This window comes from Callorhinchus milii, unplaced genomic scaffold (genome assembly GCF_018977255.1).
Source record: "Callorhinchus milii isolate IMCB2004 unplaced genomic scaffold, IMCB_Cmil_1.0 Scaffold2, whole genome shotgun sequence".
Classification (NCBI taxonomy): Eukaryota; Metazoa; Chordata; class Chondrichthyes; order Chimaeriformes; family Callorhinchidae; genus Callorhinchus; species Callorhinchus milii.
The window spans coordinates 14,294,443-14,309,230 of NW_024704743.1; the positions used below are offsets into that span (position 1 = coordinate 14,294,443).

At 41.3% G+C, this 14,788-nt stretch overlaps 1 protein-coding gene across 1 annotated transcript in view; it reads right to left on the reverse strand.

The window, feature by feature from the left end:
- Positions 1–4,194: 4,194 nt before the first annotated feature.
- Positions 4,195–14,788, reverse strand: part of LOC103181526 (SH3 and cysteine-rich domain-containing protein) — a 59,927-nt gene continuing 49,333 nt past the window's right edge. Inside the window, 3 exon segments of the mRNA XM_007898063.2 lie at positions 4,195–4,817; positions 7,115–7,252; positions 13,353–13,404. Of these exon segments, the coding sequence (XP_007896254.2) occupies positions 4,719–4,817; positions 7,115–7,252; positions 13,353–13,404 (289 nt within the window). The 3' untranslated portion in view covers positions 4,195–4,718.

Consider the following 14,788-nt stretch of genomic DNA (forward strand, 5'->3'; position numbering starts at 1 on the left):
TCACAGATAGAGAGGACGTTGTTTGTGACTTTCACAAACGCAGTCTCTGTACTGTGGGTAGGGCGGAAACTGGACTGGAAGGATTCGAAGAGGGAATGGGAGGAGAGGTGTGCGCAGAGTTGATTGGCAATAACGCATTCTAGGACTTTTGTGAGGAAGGGCAGATTAGAGGTAGGGTGGTAGTGGCTGGGGTTTGAGGGATCTAGGGAAGGTTTTTTGAGGAGGGGGGTGATGACAGCAGTTTTGAGAGGGGCAGGGACTGGGACTGATCCTGAGAAGAGGGACTGGTTGATGACATCAGCCATTAGTGGGCAGAGGAGAGGGAGTTGGGTGACCATCAAGTTGGTGGGGAGGGGGTCAAGGCTGAAGGTGGTGGGTTTCATTGAGGTGATGGTGGGTGAGAGGGAGGAGGGAGAGATGGGGAGGAAGGAATGTAGGATGGGGATCGTGGTAGGAGCTGATGATGGGGAGGGTGAGGGGGAACGGAGAGAGGGTGGTGGTGGGTGACAACAGGCAGGAGGATGAGGCTGCCAGGCAGAGGTTATATATTTTGGAGGAAAAGAAGTCCATGACCTCCTCACACTTGGCATTGGATGTGAAGATTGAGGAGGCCTGAGGGCCGCACGGAGAAGGTAGTGGATGGTGGAAAAAAGGATTTTAGGATTGTTTTTATCCTCCAAGATGATGTTGGAGCAGAAGGCCGTTTTTGCTCGCATCAACGAACAGCGGTAACTGTGGAAATGCTCGAGCCACAGTTGGCGGTGAACTGTCAGGCCAATTTTCCACCATCTGCACTCAAGCAGCCGGGTTTGGAGATGGTTGTTGTACCAGGGGTATCGGGTGTTTGGTAATGGTCCTGGATTTCAGGGGGACGAGGGAGTTAAGGTGGAGGAGAGGCGATCATGGAGCAGCTGGACGGCTGCTTCAGGATCTCCGCGAGTGGAAGACCAGAGGGATATTTGATGATGTGAGGGCATTTGTGAGGGTCTCAGGGGGTAGCCTTTTCTATGGGTGGTAGAGGATGGTTGAGGGTTTGGTGGAGGAGAATGTGAGTGGAGAAGGAGATGAGGAAGTGATCTTGTCCACTATGCTAAGGTTGGAAATGTCAAGGCCGTGGGTGATGACGAGATCGAGGGCATGGCCACGGTTGTGGGTCAGTGAATTAATGTGAAGGGTGAGGTTTAGGGAGGAGAGGAGGGCAGTGAAGTCAGAAGAAGTGGTGCAAGGGGAGTTTAGGTGGAGGTTGAAATCGCCCATTATGAGCAGGCTTTCGGAGCAGAGGGACAGGGAAGAGAGGAGAGTAGAGATTTCAGAGAGGACGAAGACAGGGGGCTTAGGGCGCGATAGACCAGGAGGATTTTCTGTGGGAGAGAGGGATGTAAGAGGGTGAGGTGCTCGAAGAAGGGGAAGCAGCCAAAGGAATAGGGGGTAAGGCCAAGGGAGGCTTTGGAGAGCAGGGCCACCCTGCCGCCACGTTCATATTCAACTGGGGGAGCAGTGGTCCTGGAGTCGAGGGTGGAGGCGGAGAGGTAGAGTTGGGTGTCATCCACATCCATCTGGAAGTTGACCCCATGTCTACGGATGATGTCACCAAGAGGGAGAATGTAGATTTTGAAGAGAGGAGAAAGGACAGAGCCTTGAGGGATGCCACACGTGATGATGCAGGGATGGAGGAGAAGCTGTTAATGGAGACAAAGTGGAGATTGTGGGAGAAGTAGGATTTGAACCAGGCACGGGCAGGTCCGTGAAGGTTGAGCTGAGCGGAGAGGCGGTGGAGGAGGATAAGTCGGTCGACAGTATCAAAGGCAGCAGAGGTCGAGGAGAACAAGGAGGCAGAGAGAGCCCTGGTCGTAGATGTTCAGAATGTCATTAGTGACTTTCACCAGGGCTGTTTCTGTTCTGTGGGCAGCACGGAAATCCGATTGGAGGGGTTCAAAGAGGGAATTGCAAGAGAGGAAAGAGCGAAGCTGGGGCACGCCAATTCGTTCCAGGGCCTTGGAGAAGAAAGGGAGGTTGGAGATGGGGCGATAGCTGGAGACTAGTGATGGGTCCAGGGAAGGTTTTTTGAAGACCAAGGGGACATAATTAGACTGCTTGTCAAGAATTCACCACTATAAACCTAGACTATAATGCAATGGATTACACATAAATCAAAACAGTTGATGTTGTGTTAATTAATTTCATCAAAAAGAATTGATAAATTGTGTCTAATTTGCAGGTGTGTTAATCATATGAAAATTCAATGTTTTCACGTGCCTGTAATTGTATAATTAACAACCAATGTGATCGTTTCATTGATTGTTAACTTTTATTCATATATGATGTGCTGAACCTATGCCCATTTAAGGGCAGACCTAATAAAAGTTTTTACTGGTTGGGAATCTAAAAGGGTACTTAGGAGGAACTACTTCATGCAGAGATTTGTGAGATTGTGAAGCTCACTGCCTGAAGCTCTGGTTGAATGCATTCAAGAGTAAGCTAGACCTTCACATGAGGGAGAGGGGAATGGAATAGAAGGGTAGAGGAGGGAGTAAGGAATGGAGTCTCGTGTGGAGGACAAACACCGGCACGGACTGATGGGGTCCTGTTTCTGTACTTTACATTCTTTGTAAATCTTTGTAAACATATCTAAGTAGTATTAGTGTTAATTAAAGTAGTGTTTTCCCAGCCTGCCTTTAATAATCCTTGGTATTTGGTCTAGCGCCTTTCACATCTGGAGTCCAGCCCAAAGTGCTTCATAGAATCTACTGTTAAGTGCAGTGAATATTTGTTTGGTGGGTGAATGGACACAGAATGGGCTTCTTTGGACAAGAGGGCACAGTTTTATGTTGGAAAAGATAGCTTTAGGGCAGACATTTTGGTAGTAGAAGCCAACCCTCTGGCCTACAAGCAACAACTGCAATGCTGTAATGGAAAGATCTCGTAGTATCAGACCATAAGTGCAGAAATACCTTCATTTGAACCTCTCTTGTGATCTTGTGAAGCCTCTCGTTTTCATAAAAATAATAATTCTGCATTTGATATAATGCCTTATCATGTCTTCGAGACGTCGCAAAGCACTTCACATAATATACTGTAAAGTATATAAAGTCGGCGAAATGCGCCGACAAAATATACTCCTTATGGAACAAAGGGAATAAAGTGCTTCATAGGATTTACTGCAAAGTGTATATGTGTATTTTGTAGGCAAACACAGCAACCAAATTGCACACAGCAAATAACCATTAAGTGAATGATCAATTTCATCTGGGGGAGTGTTGGCCAGGACACCAGGAGAAACTCCTATCTTTTTTCGAAAAGTGCCATGGGAACTTTAACTTCCAACTGAACAGGCAAGACGAGAGCACCGTTTAATGCCTCGTCTGAAGTACGGCACCTCCAACGATGCTACGTTACCCCAGCACTGCAATAGAGAATCAGCCTCATCTGTAAGCTCAAAGTCCTGTCGTGGCAATGTCCCACAAACAGCCAGGAAGCGAATGATTACTTTTATCTGGGCCAGGATTGATGGTCAGACATTGGGAGAAACTCCCTTCTCCAGGTTTTACAAATGGCTTTGAAGTTCTTTTGTCCTCACTTGTAATATCATTTTATACATAAGGCTCCAGTTACACCTACACTTATTTTTTCATAGTTCAATTGATTGGTTTAAGCTGAACTAACCATATTAAGAGGTGCAGGATCTTTAAACAATGACAAAAATAATATACATTTTAGGAAACCCTGGAATTTGATACTTGTCCGCATTTGTAAATACATGTGAGGTCTTTGTTATCAATCTCTCATGCAAAGATGCAGTTTTTTGACGAGGTCTACCTTACTTCTACATAAAAGGACTGAATGTTATTAGAAATGTGGATTCAAATCATTTATTTTATAACAGTTAAAAAAATGCAAACCACTATGAACGACAGACACACCTGCATTTCTCTTTACCATAAAACGCTTCAATGAAAGAAAAGTTAAAAGATACAGTGATAATGATATAAAATATAATTCAAACAGAACACTGAGACCAGTCATAGCATCCAAGAACTCAGAATTGTATGAAGAGCAGGTGAGCTTGTTCTGTTTTTGTAGATTGAAATTGACAACTATTGTGTTGCTTAGTTGGATATTTTGGACCACGTAGGAAGCAGATGAACTCAGACAGGTCCTGGTTCCAGATACAGTCCAGACACTGAGAAGGCAAACAATTTCAGTTAATCTACGGCACGCTCCAGTCCACACACTGCATGATATTCACACGTTAACACAAGCAGCAAACGTGCTACAGTAACAGCTGCCATTTGAAAACACATGGTGTAGCGCATAATCTATGATAACACGCAAACTGTTTTTAAATCCTTCTGTTTAGAGAGGCTTCCTAGCGGATGATGACCAGTAAAATGCAAATGGACGGCATAGTGATTGAAATCACCATTCTTGCCTTTTGGTAGACTTTATAGGGTTGGGATATTGCCGAACCCTACATGAAACGATATGGATTACTGATCCATCTCACCAATCTGGGAGAGGCGTTAGAAGGTTTCCAGCATTTCCCCCAGATTTGTGTTTTCTGGAGAAGTTGTGAAACTCCTCAGTTGCTTTGAAGTTCACTTTTGGCACAATCCGACTGTCCGCATTGGTGCAAAAGACAGTTCATCTTTGTTGACAACGTGAGACAAGGATGGCAAGCACCACGACCAGTACCTTCACTGCACACATCAGCTGTAATATCAGATATCAACAAGAATATCAAGTGGCACAAAGCCTTTCTTCTTCCCACTGCACACCTTGATGAAGCCATTAATCTCCTCACCCTTGTCCACGCAGATCTGCAAAAAAAATAGAAACATGTAAAAGGCTGCATCATGGTTAGTCTTGTTTTAACAATATCCCAGCATCAAACAATCAGTGAGTTGATTTTCAAGAATTGCGACAGTGAAAAAATACATATGACAATTTTTTACATTGCCACGTCACCAAATTAAGTTAACAACAACTTGCATTTATATAAATTCAATCAGCGTCTCGGAGCTCTTAACAGTGGCGGAGTCTGATGCCGGCAGTAGGTGACCATAAGGTCGTTACGAAGAGGAAGGTCTTTAGTCGTGATCTAAAAGAGGGGAAGGGGAGGCAAGATGGAGAAATTGAGGGAGAGGTTTCCAACTCTTCAGGGTTAGTGGCTGAAAGTGTGGCCGCCGATGGTTGAATGGAGGGAACGAGGGACTATCAGGAGGCTAGAGTTAGCCGAGGGGAGGCAGGATTAATAAATTAAACGATTAATTACGAGTAACTCTGGGCCAGCATCAGACAGTCGAACACACACTGATCTTGGGTTTTGTGCTGGTACAGCCAATTTATATCTTGGAGATGTAGTATAGTCGATACATTTTTCTGAAGTGACCCAATATCTTATTTCCTATGTCTTGCAGTGTGAAGGCCATGTACAGTTTAGGCCTTGTACGATTTATCCAATATCAAATTTATTGCAGTTCACAGATAACCAAATACCATTTCTTTCCCGGAATGGGAAGTTCTATTTATGCAATAGGTGTGGCCTTAGAAATGGTTTTAAAAGGATGTCTATGGCTACATTGTGAGAAAAATGGGCTCCTCTCAGCCCCTACCATAATAGTAGTGTGCATTAAGAAACTTCTTGTCCTTCCTGAAAGCTAAACCCAATATGTCTCTTTAGAAGAGATATGTTTCTATATCAAGTGCAAACATTTTTATTATTATTATTTTAAAATCTTTACATTTAGAGAAAATTCCATCTCTCTTTTCTGTAATTTTTCATTTTATGGATAGTGACATTTAAAACTACACTAATGTTATAGGAATAAAGATACAAATTCTAAGCATCGTAAGGCTGAGATTATAAAATATTTTACAAGAGATTGAATAAATATTTGAACAAGAACAATTGAAAAAGGTTACAGTGGGGAGAGCAGGGAATTGGGATTATGTACAATTAGGATTGAGATTGGAGTTAGAGCAGATTGAACTGGGATTAGAGTAGGTAGAATTAGGATTCAAGTAAATAACTCCAGTGGATAAAATAGCACTGGTTTAGACCTGCTGAATGTTCCCAGCGATCTCTGTTTTTGTTTCAGATTTCAGGCATCTGCAGTATTTTGCATTTTATTTATGTTTAATTCACTGCCACTTCCCTTCTAGGAATGCCTACCTTGAAGAAGTTTTGCTCTTCTCTCCGATGTGACTTTTGTTCTTCCCTTTTTACCCTGGTCACCTTCTTTGCTCCTGTCCTTCACCCCATTTTCTGCTTTGATTTTCTTGCCCCGCCTGCTCTCTCCATTAGGCCTTAAAACCTCTTCCTCCCAACTTCCCCCAGTTCTGACGAAGGGTCGTGGACCCGAAACGTTGACCCACTTTCCCTTCTCCATAGATGCTGCCTGACCTGCTGAGTGTTCCCAGCAATCTCTGATTTGTACCAGTTTAGACTGGATAGACTAAGTGTGATCCATGTGTAGTTGTATGATTCTCTGAGAAATCTTTATGTCTCTAGTACTATCTGTAGTATTCTAATATTAACTAGCTAAAACCAATGTTTAATGCAAATACCTAAAATAATAAAAATTAAAACATAATTTCCCTTCTCTTCACTGCTCTTCTCTTGGGATATCCTCCTGATGTGAAAGGCTCCATACAAATATAATTTGTTGTTGTTCTTCTTCTTCTTCCCTTCTCTTCTCTGATCTCTTGTTTTTAGTATAAAGTTTACCTTTTACCTATTTCCTAACAGCATAGCAGGATAAAACATTGGTTTTGTTCACTGAATAAATGTATGAATCACTTCTAACAAAATATAAAACAACAACTTGCATTTATTTAGCTCCCTTTGTCTTGGAGCTTTTAATGTAATAATAATTACTTTTCATCCAGGACCTTTCATATATGGAGGATGTCTCAAAGCGCTTTGCAGGAATTACTGTGAAGTATAGGGACTATAATTTTTAAGTGAAATATTTTGGTTGCATTAATTCAAAAATATGNTTTTTTTAAAGAAGGTGTTTGTGCCATTGTTTGAAGAATAGAATCACTTGTGCAGATTTTAATTTTCATCGACATTTAAATTCAATAACAAATAGGACCTAGGAAAGGTACATACTTGATTTTCCTTTACATTTATCTCTCCTTGTTCTTTACAGCCTGTGAATAGTTTGGTGCATCTGAAGATCCTTTCACCCAGCATCACCCTTTGGACAAAGGTGGCAGGAAAATATCCCACTCGGTCTTCAATTTTACCCTGAAAAATGCAGGGAAAGAAAATATTTAGCAAAGGTAACATAGTGCAATATCCATAACATTCTAGCTTTTCTCAAAACAAAATTGCAGCACAATAGTCTGGCCCAGTTGGTAGACTCTTGCCTCGAATTCAGAAGGTTGTGGGTTCAAGCCCCACGTCAGAACTCAAACTTGCATAGTCAAAACTGACACTTCAATGCAGTGCAGGGGTGTGCTGTATAGTATGCAATACAGTCCTTCAAAGAAGACATTAAACCCAGGTCCCGTCTGCCTGTTCAGGTGGATGTTAAAAATCCCACGGCACTATTCAAAACAGAAGGGAGTTTCTCCTGATGTCGTGACCAACAAGCCCTCAAATAAAATTAATTAGTCATTCAGTTCATAACTGGATCGTAGTGTGGATATTCTGAAAAGACGAGATCAAATGGCAGATGATGGGACATCCTATTGTGAAGCACTTAACACTGCAGAGTCGAGGAGGAATGAAGGTCTTCCATCGGCCTTCTCTTTCACACAGATTTCAGATACACTGAGGCAAGGTCAGTGAGCACACAAGAATTAGGTGCAATACACACCGATAGAGATATATACATTTCCCCTTTATTTGTGAAAAAAAACACATTTTTCTGTGGGAATAGTGCATGGTGTTGCAAGGAGCTGCTGTTTATGCCCTTCTGAAAAATAACACAATTTCGGATGTCTAAACAAGCACTGAAAAGGTGTAGATACTTCAATCCCTTTGCACGAGTTGGATGCAGCTACTATATCACAAAAAACATGTTAGCTCCTCATCGGAATATCTGATATTATTTAACAATCACCATTCGATTTTACTTCAAATTATATAGTATATCTTAATAGGTGCAGTTGGTGTACTAAGAAAGTTTTACTCTCCAATTCCTCTTTCAAGATGTGCAATCTATAAACACATCTTAATATCCTCCAATCATTTTTCACCTTTTTTCATTTTGCAAATCACTCTCGTATTTATGTTTCAGATGAATCTTAACATAAATCAGGCCTTGTATATTTTGTTTAAATAGTCTACCCACACTACTTGTTCTGTTACCATAGCAAATGGTAACACATCCATTACAAAATGTACTTGTACATTCCAGTGAAGCCTTTCCTGTGAAATAGACAACTGCACAGAAGCAACAATGTATATTTCACTTATCCATCAATCATACAACATTTTGGAAAGTTCAGTACGTTACTCATAGAAATTGCATGAAGTTGCTCAACTGATTTCTCCTCATAGCTTATTCTGACAGGCGTGTGTTCACTAGATACAGTGTATAACACGTGCTCTTCACCAATCAATCCGTACTGTAAGCAGATATGAAGCAAATGGCCAATTTATTTTGGGGGAATTGTTGATGAGGAGATTGGGAGAAACCCCTATGTTAATTACCCTCTAGGTACAGAAATAGCATAAGAATCTACTCAACAATTTATTTTTTACATGCTACAAATCTCCTGTCATGTTATGGGGGAGATACAAGCAATCACATTTGTGCTATATTGCCTATGACTATGTCTATGGCATATTGTTTAAAAATATATATTCTTGTTCTCTTTGTTCCCTATAGCTGGACCTGGGAGAGCTGTGTTATAATCTCCACTTTTGTAGAGTCCGGTAGTGTATTGGTTAGAGCACTTACCTCGCAAACGAGAGGACCCAGGGTTAATTGCTTGGTGAGGTTAAACCTTAGGCAGGTTTTGTAACTCCACAAGCCTCTATTTACCCAGCAGTAAGTAGGAACCTAGTTATTAGTTGATTGGAGGATTGCTTTCCATGAGTAATAATCCTTCCCGATAAAAAAAATTATTTAATCACTCAATCCACAATTGTTTGTGGGACACTGTTGTGTACAATTGGTTGCCGTGTTTTGCCCACAAAATATAGTCAATTCACATTACTGTATATTCTGAGAAGCACTTTGAGGCATTTCAATGACATGATAAGGTCCTATAACAAATGCAAGGATTATTGTTCTTATAGTTTTATCAGCAAAAGTAGAATTGGACAGCATTTCTTTGCAACACACGCATATTTCATCACATTTGTCATGAAGTGCGTTCCCATCTACAATACTACACATGGGAACTCTCAACTGTGCTTTGTGATCAGGGGGTGGCAGAGCATGTACGTCCCAAAAGAGAAAAACAAATTATTCTAATGCAAGGAGTTTAGCAAAGGGTAAATAAATAAATAAAAAAATATTAATAAAGGTCAAATAATATTTGCTACTGAGCACAAAGATTGACACGATAACAAATGATAACTGACTGTTGTCTCCACAGGTGGTTTCTACAAAGAAACAACATAAAGGTTATGGTGGAATGTAGAGTTCATCCTCGTCTGTCATGCCTTAGGCAAAACATTATTTATTATATCCTACTTGTCACAATAGAGTTATTTATAATAAGCTCATGCTGTAAAATTAAAATAAGTAGGAATTCCATGTAGGCAGTATAACAACAATAACATTAATAATGACAGCAACTTGCATTTATACAGTGCCTTCAAGCGGATTTAGTGTTTTGGAGTGCTTAACAGTGGTGGAGCTTGGCACTGAGTTGAGATGACTGTAGGCACAGTCAAAGACAACCTCAAGTGCGAACTGAAGATGAGCAAGGTGGAAGCAAGGCAGAGGGATTGAGGCAGAGAGTTCCAGAGTTTCTGGGTGTTGTTCTGGTCATCGCAATATAAAAAGGATATTGCAGCGATTGAGAGGATACAGAGGAGGGCAACCAAAATGATTGAGGGAATGGAGGGACTGGACAATTAAGAGCAATTATATAAACTAGGCATGTTCACACTGGAGAAGAGAAGGTTGAGGGGCGATATGATTGCAGTCTTTAAGATTTTGAAGGGAAGAAAATGTAGACTATGATAAGCTGTTTTATCTTGTACTGAACAGTAGAACCAGAGGACGTGGCCTGCAATTGAAGGAGGGTAAATTCAGAACAAATCTGCGGTAACATTACTTCAATGAGCGAGTAGTAAACTTATGGAACAGGCTCCCTAGGGAGACAGTGGAAGCAGAAAATGTTATTTGTTTCAAGAACAAATTAGACAGATTTCTGATAGAAAATAATATCTCAGGATACAGTATATAGTTTAGCACATGACATGTCAAGCAATCGCCAGGTAGGCAAACTAGATGGGCCTTGTTCTTCTTTCATCTAGCAAATTCTTATGTTCTCATGTTCTATGTGTAGTGGCTGAAGGCTGCTGACAATGGAGTGGAGGGGACGAGGGACGTGTAGGAGGCCGCAGCTGGCTGAGCGGAGGTGGCTGATAGAAGACTGGGTTATAAGCAGGTTGAAGAAATAGAGAGGTGCCAGTAACAAATATAACTAGCTCTGTATGGAAAACATATACACTGTTGTATATATTAAACATATACAGTATATATAGTAAAAGCACTTCAGTTTGACTGACTCTTCCATTTAAAGATTTGGCTACGTCAGTAAACCAGCTGTCCATAATTTAGGAATCACAGATGCTGTGTAAAGTTAACACCAAGAATGAGGAGGTGGGAGATACTCATTAGTCAGTCAAAGCAACAGCAGAAACCATGTGAGTTCTTTCCAGAATTATCTTATTCTCTGTGTTTGAGAACCTTGCTACCCAATGCAGTCGGCATGTGTTTGAATGATCTAAAGATGTTCTGGGTTGAGGAGGCAGCAATAAAAATCCTGCACGAGCACATCCTTCTGTGAGCAACTCCACTAACAGGTGCAATACTTATTCAATCAAAGAAGGGAAGAAGCAAAACTCAAATAACAGAATTCATTAGACATGGCTGGGCCATAGATATCTGCCCCCTTCCCTCATCTACTTCAAGGACAGCCTCAAGTCCTTCCTCTTTGACTGCACTTTTGGTCACTCTACCCCTTTAACTCCCAGCTCATATACCAACCTTAGACTGTCCAGTGGCTTGGGATGTCCTCCTGATGCAAAAAGCGCTGTATAAATGAAAATTAGTATTGTATTGTATAAATGACTACAACAACAATTTACATTTGTACAGCACTTTTCATGTTGGGAGGATGTCTCAAAACGTTTCACAGAGCCAACTGAAAGCCCGAGCTGTGAGTGGGGGAGCTGAGGAAGACGAAGAAGGGGAAGGGTGACCAAAAGCACGATCAAAGAGGAAGGTCTTAAGGCAGACTTTAAAAATGGGGAGGAAGAGAGCGAGGAGTTCCAGAGAATGGTGGCAGATAGTGAGGCAGAACAGGCGGAGGACATGAAGCAACGTTCAACAACAACAACAAATTGCATTTATATAGCGCCTTTCACATTGGGAGGACATCCCAATCTGCTGGATCCTAAAGGATTTGCACTTGAGCTGCAGGCAGAAGTCAAGAGGGGTGGAGGGCAAGGGGGATGGGGTAGGAAGATGACCAAAGACTTGATCAAAGAGGAAGGTCCTGAGATGGGCCTTGAAGGCGGCAAGGGAGGGTGCAAGGCAGAAGGGCTCTGGAATGGAGTTACAGAGGGTGGGGGCAGAAAGGCTGAAGGCCCGACCACTGATGGTGGAGCGGGCAGGGCTGGAGACATGGAGCTGGCCAGTGCCCGCCGAGCGGAGGGTACAGCGGAGTGGTGGGATTACAGAAGGTTGCAGAAAGAAGAACATAAATCATGTACAAACACAATATTTCTAGGTGATTTTAGTGCTCATCTTGATATATCTTTTTTATTTCATTGAGAAACCCTTTCAGTTCATACTTTTTAGAGTGACAGTTGATGATGATCAGAAGAGTGAAACAAGGTGATACAGTGAAATGGGAGCTGTTGCTGTCTACCTGGGTCTTGCGTTCTGAATAAATCTGGTCTAAGTGAAAGAGATAAACAGCTGTTCCAATAAGGGTCTCAGTCCAGCTTTTAGTGAACACGTAAATTACTTAGAATTCAGGTCTGATTTGGACAGTTTCCTACAGACAGTGACTGAGGAAGATTGATTGCGAGCTGGTGCAATAGACATCACTATCTTTGGGGCTCACTCAGAATAATTCTGGATTTTCTATGTCTGGTATTGTTTCTTGAACTAGACCTTACATGTCGCTACCACCAGTTGCAAAGAGGAAACATTTTCCACTCCCACTTAAATGATCATTCTATACCTTGAAGAGCACGAATGATTGAAATCATTATGGAAATTAAGTTGCTACAGCAATCTATTAAAGTGCATCTAATTTGAGATAGCCATGTTTAATCAGGAGATATGAATAACAAAAAATTGCTAGTAAAAACATGGTCTTTCTGAATTGTGATATTACACTACTCAGGGTTCATGAGCTACTTTGCCATCTGATAGATTATGCTGATTTCTCACATTCTCCTCAAAGGGGAATTGTATATAGCGCCTTCCACTTTAAAGGACATCCCAAAAACATTCACAGAACAGGGTGGGCACTCAAAATGGAGACAGTAGCCAAGGTGGGGAGGGGTAAAGATGATCAAAAGTGCAGCCAAAGAGCTATGTTTTGAGATGTGTCTTGAAAGAGGAGAGGGAGGGAGCGAGTTAGAGGGATTCCAGGATGGAGTTCCAGAGAGCAGGGTAGATTGTCTGAAAGCCTACCTGCTGACGAAGGGGTGGACAGGATAGAGAACATGAAGCAAGCCAGTGCTCGCTGAGCGAAGGGAGCTATCTTACTATCTGATTTTTTTCCACTCACCTAATCTGTTGAGGGTGGACTAGTACTTTTCCTTCTGCTGGGTACAGTTCTACAGACACCCTCTGGTACCTCATCTAAACTGTCGTTATTCATGTGCAAGTATTGACAATTATTGTAAGATGGCTATTGAATGTATCCTACACTGGCATTATAAGTGTGTGTCAGCCAGATGAGAAGCTGACACATGAACAATGATTACATGTCCACCCCAGCATGGGGCGATGGGGCAATGGGAAGAAAATTAGAATGCTGTAATTTTGAAAAAGTAGGCAAGTGTTTAGCCACCTGTGACCATATAATAATTTCCCCTTTTAATAACTTGCTCTGGATATCCTGGCTATCTAGATCTTTGCATGCTGGTAGAATAATCTTTCTATTACAGCAGAGAATAGAAATTTAGGAAATCTTACCTTCCACCACTCTTCATTAGAATCATCTAGCAGAGTAACCCTGTCTCCAGCCCTGTAAGTTCAAACAAAAATATGTTGACAGTGTTCAATCAAATCATCTCGATCTTGGACATGAAGGAAGTTCAAGTTAAGGATTAAAGGCTATTTCATGGAGTGTTCTTCATACTTCAATTCTATTACCTTGCTCATTCTCAATGTACATTCATACCATAACTTTTCCCCCTTTGAAATATCCCAATTGATTTCTGTATCTTTAAAATACAAAAAAAAATGTATTTTGCCAAGGCGAAACCTTGGGCAAGTTTCCTTACTCCACACGTCTAATAATAATCCCTCAAGAAAAAATAAATAAATTGGTCACTTCAATCCACTACTGTTTGGGGCACTGCTGTGCGCAATTGTCTGCCGAGTTTCGCCCACAAATATACGGTCAATTGACTTTACAGTATATTCTGTGAAGCGCTTTGAGACATCTAGAAGATGTGAAAAGCGCTATATTAAATGCAAGGATTATTATTATTATTATTATTATTAATATTATTATTATCTATGGCCTTCTCGGACTGTGAATTCCACATTCGCAGAAGAAATGTTTAATCGGTTTAGCTATAATTTTAAGATTATTTCCTCCTTTTGCCTACTAGAGGAGTCATACCATATCTATCTTGTCAATTTTCTTCATTAGCTTAAATACCTCAAACAGATCACTCTTCTCACGCTTAACCTTCTTAATGCTGGGACTATAACCCATTTATCCAGTGCCTCATCAAAATTAAATCCCACTTTCATCACTTGTAAAATCGCTTTCAATAATTTATAAAACTCGACACCTAAATCCGTTTGTTCCCTCCCATCTTTCTTATGATTCCTCATTTAGAATGTAATACATTCCCACCTGCCGCTGTGACATCCTCGTGGATTAACACAAGCTTTATTCAACTGCGCCTTATCACCTCTTTGAGACGTCTCAAAGCGCTTCACAGAATATACTGTATATTTTGTGGGCGAAACGTGGCAGCCAATTGCGCACAGCAGTGTCCCACAAACAGTCGTGGGTTGAAGTGACTAATTTTTTCTTCTAAGGCATTATTACCCCTGGAAAAGCGATCCTTCAATTGACTAACAACTGTGTTCTACTTACGTTTAGGTAAACAGAGCCATGTGGAGTAAGGAAACTTACGCAAAGTTTCGCCCTGCAGAGAATCGAACCCAGATCTCTCGCTTGCTTGGCGAGTTCTGTAACCCTGAGGTACAGGACGACAATGGACTAGTTGGACCTCTTGATCTGTTTCAGTGCTCACTTGCTTAATCTGGATATGTCCTCTACAATCTTCAGCTCTCTTCATAATTTACTATACCATCCACATAAAAAGTTGGATATACCCCCCTCTATTCCTAAATCATTTGTTGATAGCTTAAAAAATGGAGACTCCAAT